This window comes from Lupinus angustifolius, chromosome LG19 (assembly GCF_001865875.1).
Source record: "Lupinus angustifolius cultivar Tanjil chromosome LG19, LupAngTanjil_v1.0, whole genome shotgun sequence".
Classification (NCBI taxonomy): domain Eukaryota; kingdom Viridiplantae; phylum Streptophyta; class Magnoliopsida; order Fabales; family Fabaceae; genus Lupinus; species Lupinus angustifolius.
Genome location: NC_032027.1, coordinates 4,467,599 through 4,483,319, shown reverse-complemented (window position 1 = coordinate 4,483,319; position 15,721 = coordinate 4,467,599). Strand labels below are relative to the sequence as shown.

At 33.6% G+C, this 15,721-nt stretch overlaps 1 protein-coding gene across 1 annotated transcript; it reads right to left on the bottom strand.

Moving 5' to 3' along the window:
* LOC109334121 (TLD domain-containing protein 1) lies at window positions 1,071–6,248 on the bottom strand. Its single transcript, XM_019569690.1, has 8 exons — window positions 6,092–6,248; window positions 5,914–6,016; window positions 5,677–5,781; window positions 5,480–5,565; window positions 4,810–5,051; window positions 2,830–3,019; window positions 1,985–2,168; window positions 1,071–1,613 (listed from the first exon to the last, which is right to left on the bottom strand). Exons 1-8 carry the CDS (start codon window positions 6,142–6,144, stop codon window positions 1,311–1,313), a joined length of 1,266 nt encoding a protein of 421 aa, XP_019425235.1. The 5' UTR covers window positions 6,145–6,248; the 3' UTR covers window positions 1,071–1,310.

Sequence of the window (15,721 nt, the reverse complement as noted above, 5' to 3'; positions counted from 1 at the left end):
CAATGAGAGGATCCAGTTGGTTTGATTTTGACATTTCCATGCAGACAAGTATTGGCTTTGAATCTTGCTGGGTCATGCTATTTCATCCAGTACTAAGATAAAAATTGAATTTATTTCATGTTGGTCAAATTGGAATAACACTGTCTACGGGTTCACCAGGAACTGGGTTCCTTAATCATTCGCATGAAGGAACATGGGTCTGTTCCTGATAGGTGCACTTACCGTTCGGTGATTAAAGCGTGTTGCGTATGGGTAAGGTTTGGGATAGGGAAATGGTTCATGGGTCTGCGATGTGGTGTGGCGATGATGGGGATGTGTTTGCTGGAACTAGTTTGATTGATATGTATGGGAAATTTGGGGAGATTGGTGATGCTGGCAAGTACCAAATGATACTTGGACAATGAGTTTAATAAGCCTTTGGTTAACAAACATTCTCCAACGAGTCAAGAGATACTTTGGGGGAGTTTTACATAACCACCACTTCCAACCTGAGAGTAGAGGTATCTAGTCAAAGACTTCAAAAATAGATGTTAGCCCATGTTTTAAATTGTGGTTATTAACCATAATTGTGGCTGAAATATTGCGATTTTGACTGCTTCCACAATTGTAAATAGGGTTGCATGAGACACATTTTCCCTCATTTGTCCACCATTTTGATAGACAAAACATAACCACAATTGAAATTTCAACCAGGCATTAGTGATTTTGCAAACCAAAACTTATATAAATGATCTCTATACCTTAAAATTGACTAATCTTTTGCATGAAATCCTTTGCTGAAAAATAAAAACAAAATTAATTGTCCAGCCATAATTATGTAAAATCTGAATTAAAAAGTGATAAAATCAAATATTAAATCTAGATCAAAATAATGTAAAATGGGCCTTTAGAAAACTAATCCAAACAAACAATTATATTTAGGCTGGAGGTTATTTGTGTTTGTTTACAGTTTTATTTGTGTTGCTGTTACTATTTTGAGTGAGAGAAGAAGAAAAAGATGGGTCGTGTGAGAACCAAGACAGTGAAGAAATCATAGGTTACTACTCTCCTATGACATTGGATTTCCACACCAACAAGAAATCGTAGTATCATCAGTGTTAGAATTTACAAAAGAATCTCAGAATGTTACATATAAGGCAATTTCTCATGCATGTCAACAATAGAATCATGGGAAGCAAATTAGTGGAATACATTACACAAATGCATGACAACTACTCTTAGGGTCTGTTTCCGAGAACTTCAAATTTATCTCACAAATGTATTTTATGGCTCCGTCCAGCCAAAACTCAACTCGTAGACAAACACATGCTTCACTCACTGGAATTTGCTAACCCTACCAAATTTAACATGTTCCTATCTTCCTTGAACCTCTCCAGTACAGTACCCTTGACAGCATCATTCTTGCCTTGTGCCTCTCCTTGAGTCACTCCCCAGCATTCTATAACTTCTGGCAATATTCGGCTAGTATTCGAGAGGCAAGGACTGCCGAATGTAGAACATGAGAATGTATGCCCTTGATCGAAGTTCGCTGAGATAAATAATCCAAAGTGATTAACTCTTCCTCCAAAGCCAATGCCATTTGGAATCTCCTCTGAAGTGAAGTTGACAGCACACTACAAGATATGTACATTCAAGAGGAAAAATGAAAACTTGGTAACTAAAATGAAAATTCTAACAAATGGGTCATCAAATAATGATGAAAAAAACAACTGAATAAAATCTAATGAACAAACTTCTTACATCTTCCTCTACAATTGATAACCATCTTAGAACACGTAATTCATACTCGTGGGTAAAATATGCTTAACCATGAGGATCATCTTCCTTCTATAAGTCTATAGCAATGCGAACATTTCAAACTTCTTGCTTTTGCTAATTATTATTGTCCTAATTGCTGCAACAATGTTATTTAATCTACTTTGTAACACTGATCTTAAATGACAACAATTTATTACTGCTATAATAGAAACGATTAGATAATTACCCATTGTAGATTATTGTTTGCTCCAGTAGGCCTGAATATAGATGCCACTGGATTTAGTTGAAAAATGTAAGATTTCATGTCTCCATAAAACTCGGCATGCCGCTCCCATGGTTGAGAAGCATATCCTCCATATATATTACCCTCTTTATCCTTAATAATTAACACAGTTGGGCCTGCATGATTTCTGCAGTTAAGATCAAGAATTATTCATTCATTCAAAATTTCCAATCCAAACTCGACTTTTGGTTGGATTAGCCCAGAACTGAAATAACCAATTACCAGATAAGAAAGAAACTGTGATGACTATAACTAGCATTTACAAATTATGTCTCTCTATCAATGTTATCATAATGGTAATAATAAATGAATTGCATGTTACTTCCAATTTTTACAATCATATTTTGGACTGTAACAAACAAACCTCCCAATGTTACAGTTTATGACCAACAACATACAAGTTAAACATATGCGATTATGCTTAGCAATAGGCTTGTACTGTTGTACACCTCACGGTAAGCAACAAACCCAATGGTAGGTCATGCAAAATACCAATCGCTTTCTCAGTTTGAGATCTCAAATGTACACTCTCAAGTATCAAACTTAATCGACATATTGTTACAGCAAAAAGAATGTGTCTGTCTGTAAGTCACGTGTTTCTCACGAAGGCGACATACATGTCATGTATGCTATTTCTGCTAACATTTAACCCCGTTGTTTAATTAAAAGTCTAGCCATTCACAGTATCCTCTAAGGCTAATTTCTGTAATTTTGTCAATGTGAGCAGTAGCATGAAACCCACTAATTTAAGGGAATATGATGCTTTGAAGGCAAGAAAGTGTACTTACGAAGTGTGGCCCAAGAATGTATTAAAACTATGACCATTAACAGCACTATGATACAGAAGCTTCCAATCTTCCAGCTCATGCTGAGAAAGTGCTCCTCCTATATGCCAAGCATATTCCTTTCTCAAAAGTATGATGTTAGAATCAATACCCTTTGAGGTCAATAGGTTAGGAATTCGAAAACCTGGTCGACCTAGAAAAAGGGAAAATAATGGAATAAGAAAATATGCCAATCAAAATACCCTGCATTTTCCTCGAAACAAATTCAGTTGTACTTTATCTAAAAAGAATAGTACTGAAATGAATATGGACAAACGGTGAAGCATATAGTTCAATGAAATAGCATGCATCTGTGTAACAGTCTAACAGACACATATCTGAGTTCTATGCAAGGTCAACTTCGTGCAAAGAATTGTTCTTAAGTCGCTGATATACAGTTGGCCAAGTAGCTAATTTCTATTATGCAGATCGTCACCATCAGTTGCTATTTAAATTTAATACTCAATTATCTGTGATATTGGATGAAAAGGCATTATTTAAGCCAAAAATATTTCCCTTACGCATAGACAAATAAATTGCAGTTAACATTATTTTTGGCCACTCATAAGAAGCCTACCTGTAGTTTTTCCTGTAAATAACTAAGTTTCCGAATCAAAATACAATTATTGAAGCATGCTAACTAATGCAAACTCTAGAGCAAGGAGCTAGCAAGAAAATACCTATTGATTGATGATTACAAAGCCTATAATAACAACAGCCAACTATTCTCCAACCAGGTGGGGCTGGTTAAATAGATTAATTGAGGCCATTAGACTTTATCAGATATCAAAATTTCAGTAAACCATTTTGCAGTAAGGTCTCTTTCTCTTTGTATCATTGATCACATTCTTTTGTCATGTCTTAATCGCTTAATCCACAATAATAACCACCCCACTTCATCTAACTTTACCCGTGCACTGGGGAAGGATGTTTAAATCCCGAAGTTTCTATTTCCTTAGATTTTTCTTCAAACCACTTTCTTTTTTTTAAGTTTCATAAAGCTAACCCGACTTCTAAATTCTGATCAGGGCATCAACTGCTTCAATAGATTTACCAATAAGTGACCCAATAGTTCAAGCTCCAAAACAAATCATACTCTCAAGATCCATCCAGAAAACCATACTACTTACCACTACATCCCAACACTAATTTAGCATCTATAGATCATTTAACCTTGAAAAAGAGCCATACAACACATTACTTAAAAGTAACAACCTAAGATTAGCATAATTGCATGTAAAGTTTGGGGCTGAAAAAAGCACAATATAGGCAATGTTTGATGAGGATGAAACTTAATTAGGAAATCAAATCCGACCAAATTGTTTGTTCATTTTCTATGGCTCCCATGATCTCAATCTTGCTACATCATATTTCAGATAAACTCATAAGAAACAAATAGCAATGTTTGGATTATAGTTCATCTCGTAGGATTATGCAATGTAAACAATTTCATCACTGATCCATGCTATAAAAGATTCAATGAAGTTTTACGTTGTTTGTTAATTGTCTAACACAACCTTACTTATTTCTCTAAGGTTGGGAGCAACTCTGAAATTGAGGAGAAAAAAGCACAATATAGGGAAAGATTGATGAGCATTACGAATTCAAATCCAACCGAATTGGTCGTTCATCTGCTCATAACTCCACAATCTTGATCTTGTTATGTCATATTTCATATAAACACAAAAGAAACTAATAGCATTTTTGTCTTATAATTTGGAAACTATTGTTTCACCCATAAGCAGTATTGTTTCAGTTCCACTTAAACCCTGGGTTGAGACCAAAAATCATGTCCGGGCATTATGATTACCCTAAACATGTTATATGTAGATGACCGATGAACAAATTATGCGCACCTACTTGAGTTGTGCAAAACTGCAAACTATAATTAAAATATGCTATATAAGTCAATAACAGAAATATTGGATATTAAGTGCATAATACCTGAATCAGGTGAAATCAGCAAGCTCCCGAGAAGCTTTCTCACAGATGGAAGACGAGCACACCATCTTCTGAAATCTTCAAAAGACAGAGTCTCCTCATTGCTCCCTTCATCGTGCACAGAGAAATTTGCAGCACTCAGGAATATGTTGACAATGTCCTGGTCTGAACTTGATGTAACTTCAGGATCTTTAATGCATAGTATATCGTTAAAAATGGAAATCACAACAGATTCCAAATCAGACCTGCATCCCCAATGTAACATGCATCAACACAATAAAAGGGGAAAAAGAAAGCAAAAGAAAAGTCAACATAGCATTGTAACTAATTAATCTACATCCATAAAACAAAAATCCTAAGATTTAAAATCCGAGGTCCTTCTTTGTAAACACAAACAGATTATTAATCTGGCAGACAACAACACAACACTATCTCTAAAGAAGTATCAACTTTGGAACAAAATCACAAATATCAGACTTATTGAATAATTCTATAACTACAGAACATACTTATTTATTAAATTCCACTCCAAGACAGAGTAACCAGAGAATAATTCTACAGACTTATAGAACAAAAACTGAATTTGACTTAGCTGATAAGTAAAACTTGATTCACTGCATTTTACTTTTAAAAGTGTAAACTATAGGTTGTAATTGAGTATCGATCGACCTACTTCCCTACAAAATTGTCTCCAGATATATCCAATAAGCGAAAAATGAATTCTTCAATTTCATCTTTTGTGCCTTTTTCATAAGTAGCCTGCAACGTGGAATATCAATCACAACAAAATTATATATTGGATACATGACTTAACGTTATATAAACACTAAATTAAGAACTTAAAAATGAAAATGATAACTAAGAACTCACTTTAGCAATAACAAGGTCTTCAAAAGTTAAACTTTGATCCTTGCGCTCTTGAGTAATCAAATCAAACATCCTCTCCCCAATAGGGCCATGAAGTTTAAAATATGACTACAACCCAAAAAATAAAAATTAAAAAAGATAAGATTTTTATAGTGTTTAGAGTATAATAGTTAATTATAAAACTTGGGTATTCGAGGGAATTATGAAATTATTCATTGGAATGAAAAAAAGCAAAGAAACCTGAAAGACAGAGAGAGAAATGGAATTGGCATTGTTCTGGGATTGAGCTGCGAGAGAATTGAAGAGAGAATTCAAGTCTCGTAGTTCATTTTGAGTAAAAGCTCTGCAATAAGTTTGTGGATTAGAGTAGTGAAAATTGATTATATAATTGTAAGTGTGGAGAAGAGAAAAGATGAACCTTGATGCTGAAACATATTGAGGATTATTGGGAGGTGATTGTGCATTTCCCATAGATTGATTTGCTTCGAATTCCTGTGTTAATGTTCTGCGATCCTTAGTTGTGTGTTCTTCCTCTTCACCTTATTTTGTTTTATTGGCTAAAGATCAATTTTCAGTTTTTCATAGAACTGAAAATGGTTTCTCTATTTTTCATATCTAATTTGTAAATGTTTTAGCCAGTCAATTTTCAACCTGGTTTTTTAGTATAGATAGCAAAAAGTAGCATGTCCGTGGGACACCCACATAACTCACATTTTTTGTAGGCATGACATATAAATTATAGCCATTTGCTTGTTTTGTTTGGCTTGTTTCACTCGTTAAATCTGTAAGCATTTCTATAAGGCAAAGCAGTGGTCCACGAGTATAATTTAAGGAAAAATTAAAAAAAATTAAAAAAGTTATTATTTAATGTGAATTTTAATTCTTACGAAAAATTGTAATCTAAATTGATATGTTCAATTTCATATAAAATATTCAAATAATTTATTCATTTTTAACTACTTTATTTAATTTAATTTATTATATGATTATTTTTTTAATTTTTTAATTATTTAACAATGTCTGCGAGTCGCCGTAAGCCCATTAGTCCATTTTAAAACAGGTAGGATAATGAATTTATCCATTAAATCAATATGAACATACCCACAACCATTTAAGTTTTTTTGAGTATTTGTGCCACAAACAAAATGGGTAAGATGACTAGTTTTGCCATATCTATTTTTTTAGTATTACTTTGAATTTTTTTACTTTTTAAGAATTGAATTGATTCCTAGTTCCTAACACAAGCTTGTAATAATGACGTTAATGATCATTCATGCTTTTTATTTTGATTATAATGTAAGGGATAAAAAGTTATGGAGAAAAAAATGTATGCTAGTGTACGAGTTTTATACATCATCATTGTATTATTTACCATTTATAGCTAATCATCCTTGATTCTTAAAAAGTTCCAAATAAATTATAGATTATGTAATAACCTTATATCAAACATTACATTGACATAGATATTACACTCAAAATTGTATTTGATGTTTTTATATTTTAATTTAGTCTTATTATAAAAGAGAAGAGATATATTTAGTGGATGAATTTAAAAAAATTATTCCACATCTTAATCATAAATTCTAGAGAAATTTTACGATTCAAATTTACTTACTACTTTAAATCATTAGATTTTCATAAAATAACATTTTCTTAAGTTACTTACAGAATAAATGAATTTCCCCGATATAAAATAAAAAGTCAATTTAATCTACTATCTTATTTTTTAGTTTCACTTGATTCTATTATAAACTAAAACATAAATTTAATTATTTTTCTTTATATTTACATCTGATTAATTCATTAGATATTTATTTTTCCCAATTGAAACATACATATTCTCACGTGAGATTAGAATATGCATGTTTTGATGATATATATATTATATATATATATATATATATAGTGAATTAGATTAATCTGACTAGCTTGTAAGTTTTTCTCATTAAATCAGAACCTCCAACAGATTAACTTATGATATGAAAGGCAATTATATAAGTGATTAGAACAATCTCTGTTCAGACTTCAGAAGAATGTGCAAATTAATAATCTAAATGTTCCATTCAAAACTAAATAGAATAGTCATTTGAAAGCTCTTTCTGCATTTCTCAAGGTAGCTTAACTATTAAACTCCATTGTTGCACATGTTTTCATTGTCATTAATTAATTAATGGCTCTCCAACCTTTTCATTCTTCTACACTCAAAATTTAAGAGTATTGTCACAAGTCACAGGTAACAATTTTCTCATGCCAAAATTCATTTGCAGCTGAAATGGGCCTAGAGTTAGAAGTTGGGCTCCCGTAATTTTCCTTCATCGCACTAAGACTAGTCCAATGTCCTATGTTTTTTATATTATTGATGTGGAAATGGACTACACTATCTATCAAGTCTATTACTCACTCTATACCACGTTAGGGTACATCTTACATTTTTTAATAAACTCATTCAGCTTCAGAACTCTGGTTCTAGACTATATAAAAGGTATATAAACCTAACTTATAGACACACTTAATTATAATACATTTATATTACAGGAGAAGTTTTGTTTCAAATTCCAGTTGGAACAGGAGAAGTACACCATACTAATGTGTTTTGGATGATTCACATCTCAAATCAGACACTGATAAACATATTGAACTATCCATTTGGTTGAGAGCCCTCATAGTCCAGACACAATAACACAATTATTAAGGGCACGTTCTCCCGAGGGGCCACTATGCCAAAAGCAAGAGAAAGCTCGTCCCCCTCTTTCCTTCTTTACGTCGCCCTCATGTCCCACATGAGGATGTAAAGAAGGAGCATATTTTAATATATCTAAAACTATCATGTGTGGAACTTTAATATCATAAAATCTAACGTAATTGTTAGTGTTGGATAGAACTACTTAGAAATAGACATATTGACCTATTTAAAGACATATATATTATTTATTTTAAGACAAAGAGTAAATTTTTAAATAGACTTATAAATTATGTCAATAATTTATAACGTTAAGTAATTAAACCAGGATTAAGATCAAACATTTTTTAAAAGTAGAGACAATTAGGTCATGAAATTTAGTTTTTAGATGAAATATTTAATGATGTTAACTAACATTCTTAATAGATGATTGTTAGTTATTTTTCTTATATTTGAGTTGAAATATAATATATATGTATTGTTGTTAATTAAGTTATTTCTTTCGACCATTAAAAAAAATATGATATGTATTATTTTTTAGTTCTTAGAAATATAACATAAATCATAATTTTAATGGATAAATGAGATAATTTATCATATTTTGACATAAGAAGATACTTTTTCTCATTATTAAATACACATTTTTTCTGTTATTTTCCAACATAATAGAGATTGTTTAAAATATAGCATGTCAAGATGTTATGTGAAGGATATGTGGCTAAAAAAGATATTGCCACGATACAGTGAAAGATCAATAAGTTTCAATGGTTTACTTAAAATAAAAAGAGAATGTTAGTACTTTTAATAATTTTAGAATTGAAATGTTTTATTTTCAATGGTAGTTTATTGTATTTAGATTTCTGAATCTAATCTAAAAATATGTTAGTTTAATAATGTAAGATCCTAGTGAATTTTTAGGTAAATAAGAAAAATCAAGGGTTAGTTTTATGGGAAAATGGGAAACAGGACTTATTGGGAATGATAAATACTCACACTTCAAAAAAGTTTAATTCTATACCATAAGGTGAGAGATCCTTGATTATAAAAAAATAAGATTCATGAAACTAAAGATAGACTCATTTTAAATCAATATTTGAAGGAGTTGTTTGAGGAAGTTAAAAGATGAATGTGTATAAAAAAGTAACGTGTTAAACATTTTAAAGAAGTTTTGAACTTGTATGCGTAAGATTGACTTGTAGAAGTTATTTTGTTTAAAGAATGTCTTTGGGGTACTTATGAACACATTTTTTGTTATTGCAATGCACAACGCACTAAACATTAATTCAATGTACTCATACACTCCGAACCAAACTCAAAATGCAATTGATTTTGCAGCCTAAAGTAGGGCACAATTCTATACAGGAAAAAAATGTATACAACGAATAAATTTTGTATGCATCATCACTGTATTATACTCTGTTTATATTTAGTTATTATTGACTATTCAAAAAAATTATTACAAATAAATAGTAAGTAATATATTAAGTTACTAATTGTATATAAATCTTTAGACTGAAAATACATAAATATTAAATTTGATACTAACATCTGCAAACCTAGGGTATGTACTATGTACTATATCATGTGATGGATCTTAGAGATTTCAAATCTTTTGGTGCTTACCGTGATTAATGTATGCATTTAAGAATTTTTCATTGAAAACTGCAGCTTGAATTAAATTCCATGTTTACCTAGTTTCCTCCCACAGCTGAAATCACAATTTAAAAGTTTATGGTAGATTAAATAATATTGGTGCCTTAATGCATAGCTGAGAAATTTGTTTTTGCTGAGAAGTGTGGTGAGTTTGGTTTCCACATGAAATGAACCCGTTAATGGCGCTTGAATGCTGCACTCTGATCCGTAAGAGCAATCAAAGCAATCTCTCTTTCCTCCCATATTAAGAGAGAAATTGAACCTCTCTAATGCCAAATAGTCTAATATCGGAAGAGTTGATAACATGTGATCGATCTTAAAAAAAATAATGATACATATTTTAAATTATTTTTAAACAAAAAAAATTATAAATCATAAAATCAATCTGAACCTCAACATCGGAAATGATCGCAGCCCAGGCTAAGATGTAGCTATGCAACTAAATGCTTTGCATGCATTTCAATGAGGGGGTTGAGAATTGAATTCATAGTTTCATCAATAAGGAGTATTAAAATTTATGGCTTGGACTGTTATAAACTAATACTACTCCTATCTGCAAGAGAGTGTATTTTTTTGATTCCTTTCCACTCTTATTAATGAAACTTAATTTCTTTCTTGACTTTATTTCAAGAGTTATGAAAATAAGGTCAGCTTCCGTCCGAAAGTAATTGCAACAATAAGGTCTCAAACTCTTCTTTCAAAGTTCCATCTACCAATTTGTTCACTCATTATTGTCATTAACTAATAGGAGTAGGTAGAGAATTTTTCAATAGTTACTTCCATAAACTAAACTCTGGCATAGCAACAAAATGCATCCATCTGAATCCATCCTAGTCAAAGCATCAAGTTTTAGTGGGTAAGGTTTTTACCGATTGATATTTAGCGATGCAGGAGCATGTATGGGAATATTCATACCCACCACAAACTTGAATATAAATTTATCCCAACATTATTTGTGTTAACTTGCAATTGAAACTAAAAAATTGGATGATTATTATTCATTAAGATAGGCCTTTAAATAGGCATCACAGCAGATAACAAAATAACCACTATCAGTAAAATATTCCTAAACAATAGCTATCCATTACCCACTAAACAACTAAAACAGAGCACTCTCAATTCATATAGACTTAGTCTTAATAACTGACATTTATTCTAAATCAAAAAAACAAACAAATAAATCTTAACACCCTCCCTTAAACTGATATCTGCAAAAATCAGTTTAAGAATCTCACACAGGAACATTGTGCAGCAACAAGTATCTTTTTTCTTTATAATATCTCCAATGGAGAACAAACACCTAGCATACTTCTAAGCTTAACAAATGCAGCAAGCTTTAGGGGCTTCGTCATAATATCTGCAATCTGATTTTCACTCTTACAAAATATTAACTCAATCACACCTTCTTTACACAAGTCACGCAAGAAGTGAAATCGCACATCAATGTGTTTGCTTCTTCCATGTAGGACAGGATTTTTGGAGAGCTTTATTGCAGAAATATTATCACAATAGATTAAAGTAGGACCTTGTTGCTGATTGTTTAGAACCTCAAGTAACCTTCTTAGCCAAATAGCTTGACTTGAACTTGATGTTGCTGCAACAAATTCTGCTTCAGTAGTTGATAAGGTCACTATTTGTTGTTTCTTTGATGACCATGTGACAGCTCCAGAACTCATTAAAAACACTGAACCAGATGTACTCTTCCTATCATCAAGATCTCCAGCATAATCACTATCTGAAAACCCCATCAGATTTGATTCTATGGCAGTTTTATACAAGATTCCAAAATCTGCAGTACCTTTCAAGTAACGAAGGATTCTCTTTGCAGCTAAGAGATGAACTTCAGTTGGATTCTCCATGTATCTGCTGATTAGGCTGACAACATATGTGATATCCGGTCTTGTGGATGTTAAGTACATAAGGCTTCCAACTATTTGTTTATAGAAAGTAGCATTCACTTTCTTTCCTCCTTCATTCTTTGTGAGTTTCAAACCAAGTTCTGTTGGGGTTGAAGTTGAATTGCAATCCTTCATATTGAATCTGTCTAAAATATCAAGAGCATATCGTTTCTGTGAAATAAATATTCCAGCAGATGATTGAGTTACTTCAATGCCCAGGAAATAATGCATCAACCCCAAATCTGTCATATCAAATTCCTCCATCATAGACTTCTTGAAATCAACTAGCATGGCTCTATCATTACTAACATAAATAAGGTCATCAATATATAAACAAACAATAAGCATTTTCCCATCTACTCCAAATTTAGTATAAAGTGTGTGCTCATAAGGGCATTTGAGAAAACCTTCTTTACCAAAGTAAGAATCTATACGACTATATCAAGCTCTAGGTGCTTGTTTTAGTCCATATAAAGCCTTTTTAAGCTTGTATACCTGGTTTCCATGCCCTTGTTTCTCATATCCAGGAGGTTGATCAATGTACACCTCTTCTTCTAACTCCCCATGCAAAAATGCTGACTTTACATCAAGTTGATAGATTGGCCATGAATATTGGGCAGCAGTGGACAACACCAACCGAATAGTGTCAAGTCTTGCAACAGGAGAAAACACTTCTTTGTAGTCGACACCAAATTCTTGTTTGTACCCTTTTGCAACGAGTCGAGCCTTATACTTTTCAACTTCTCCATTCTCATTCAGTTTTGTCTTGTACACCCACTTGACACCAATAGTTTTGTGCCCTTTTGGTAGATCAGTCAACTCCCAAGTGTTGTTCTTTTCAATGGCTGCAATTTCATCATCCATAGCAACCCGCCATTTTGATTCCTTGATGGCATCTTCAAAGGTTGTAGGATCACAGTCTGCAAACAGAGCAAAATGAGTAAGTGGATCATCAAGTTTGTTAATCCCACTTACCACATAATCTTGCATCCAAGCAGGCCTCCTTTTAACACGTTGAGAATGTGTTGCTACATCAATATCTTCATCAGATTCTGCTGCTGTTTGTGAAGGTTCAACATCTCCGTGATCTTCATTTGATGGATTTTGTGAGGATAGAGGCTGCTGATTTTCTTCTTCATTTATATCATCACAAATTGCTTGTGTTTGTTTGACAGTATTTTCATTCCATTTCCAAAACTCTTCTTCATCAAAAATTACATCACGACTTATGACAATTTTCTTGTTGATAGGATTGTACAATTTGTATGCCTTTGATTTGTCGCTAACACCAAGAAAAATGCATTTCTCTCCTTTGTCATCAAGCTTCCTCCTTTTATGATCTGGTATGTGAGCGTATGCTATACAACCAAAAATTCTGAAGTAGTCAACACTTGGTCTGTGTCGATTCCAAGCTTCTTCAGGCGTCATGTTTTGGACTGCTAGAGTGGGACTTCTATTCAGAATGTGAATGCTCCATGCTGCAGCTTCAGGCCAAAAACATCTCGGGATACAACCTTTTGCAAGTATAGAACGAACCATGTTAAGAATTGTACAGTTCTTCCTCTCCGAAATACCATTTTGCTGCGGTGAATAAGCGGCTGTAACTTGCTTTTTAATTCCATGGGCCTCACAAAAATTCACAAACTCTTGTGAGTTGTATTCTCCTCCGCGATCGCTGTGAAGAATTTTGATAGGCATGTCGGACTCTTTTTCCACCAACAACTTGAAAGTTTTGAAAACTAAAAAAGCTTCAGACTTCTCCTGCAGAAAATAAATCCAAGATTTCCTGCTATAATCATCAGTGAACGTTATGAAATAACGTTTACTTCCATTTGAAGTTGGATTAATTGGTCCACATATATCAGAATGTACAATCTCCAACACCTTCTTTGCTCGACATGATTTTCCATGTGGAAATTTGTCTCGATGTTGTTTGCTAACAATACATTCTTCACAAACTTTACTTGGAGGAACAATAGGAGGGAGACCAATCACCATATTTTTCTAAGAAAGAGTCTTTAAGCCATTGAAATTTAAATGTCCATAACGATAATGCCAAAGCCACGTTGGGTCATCCACCTTTGCTGTTAGACAAGTTTGAAGAGTCTGAATTTGCAGCGGAAACAACCTATTTGGTGACATCTCCACATGAGCAATAAGACCCCTTTTTGAATCAAATATTTGACAAACACCCTCCTTGATTGTAGCCATGTACCCCTTTTCTTGTAGCTGACCAACACTTAAAATATTACTTTTCAAATCAGGTATGTAAAAGACATTGGAGATTGTCTCAATATGATCATTTTTAGTCATGATTTGAATGTCACCTTTTCCCATAACGTTGACTCGTGAATGATCACCAAAACTCACAGTAGTGCGAAAGTGTTCATTTAAATGAGAGAAGAATGACTTACTACCACACATATGATTGCTGCAGCCTGTGTCCAAGTACGATGTGTTTGGCTCAGGCTTATTATCCTTTAGTTGGAAAGCCATCAACAAAGTTTGTTCTTCATCGTCTTCTTTTTCTTTAACAAAATTTGACTTCTCCCATTTTGCTTTATCCTGTAGTAGTTTGGTATAACACTCAGAACGATAATGACCAAACTTGTGACACCTGTAGCACTCTGTGTTTGATTTGTCAATTTGTATATCACGTCCTTTTCTTCTGCTTTGGTCATAATCATTTCTGAAATTTTGGTGGTGTCTGCTTGCATCTCGGTTTCCTCGACCTCCTCCTCTTTCACCTCCTCGACCTCTGCCCCTTCCCTTGGAATTATTGAAATGAGCATAGGTAGAGGCCTTCAGTGCTTGCTCATCCATTGTTGGACTTCTATTCTGTAACGCCCCGAAAAATACTTCTAAAAAACATTGCGAAAAAATGGGTAAATTTTTTTAATGTAATAATATGTGAACTTTTTTAATGTAAATTTTTCAAATCATAACCATAAGCAATAATATGTGCATAATATTAATGATGCATGATGTTTGTAACTCAAATGTGGGAATTCACTTCCACATGTGCAATATATGCATGCTATGTCATGATCATCCACCTTACACCAATATCCTCCCAATAACCTAGTCGGAAACAAACCAAGAGCACAGGTCCCATACCAAGCCACTTTGTACACACCCAAAATAATATATCCTCGCAAGGAAGTAAAAATAGATCGATCGGTTCTCTCAGGAACAGTCCTACCTGGACCTAGGTCGTACAAACGCTTTCTGGGCACCCTCTCATTGATCACGAATGCAATCCAGGGGTTGTCAGAGATTGCCTAGTTTGGCCTGTGAGAACTGTCCGATCCAACGGGGTACCTCCCCAGGAATACAAGGGACTCGTCTCACCCAGACTCTCCCTCAAGACATTGTTGGCGAATCACCGTCCAATCAGTGCCGTCCCTGCTTACTTCACGGTGCTCTAAGTCATACCGTCAATTTCCTCTCCACTACTCCATTATTAACCATATGCATATGAACACTAACCGCAGTTAGATGATTAAATCTTTTAATCATTATTTACATGCTCGACCCACCTTAAGTCATCTCTCTCAGGAATGTTTCTTGTGGGTCCTGATCTTACGTTAACACGTAATATAAAGGAAATACATCCCACCACTACGACCATCGCTGAATACCCTGGACGGTCCCAGAACAAGCCTCTTACGGTCAGCTGATCTCGCTACGTGGTATCCTGGGTTTCTTTCTAGGCAGTGCCGTAATTCACATCATAACTCAAACGGTAACATCCTTACCACTACGACCATCGCTGAATCACCCTGGACGGTCCCAGACCAAGCCACTTACGGTCAGA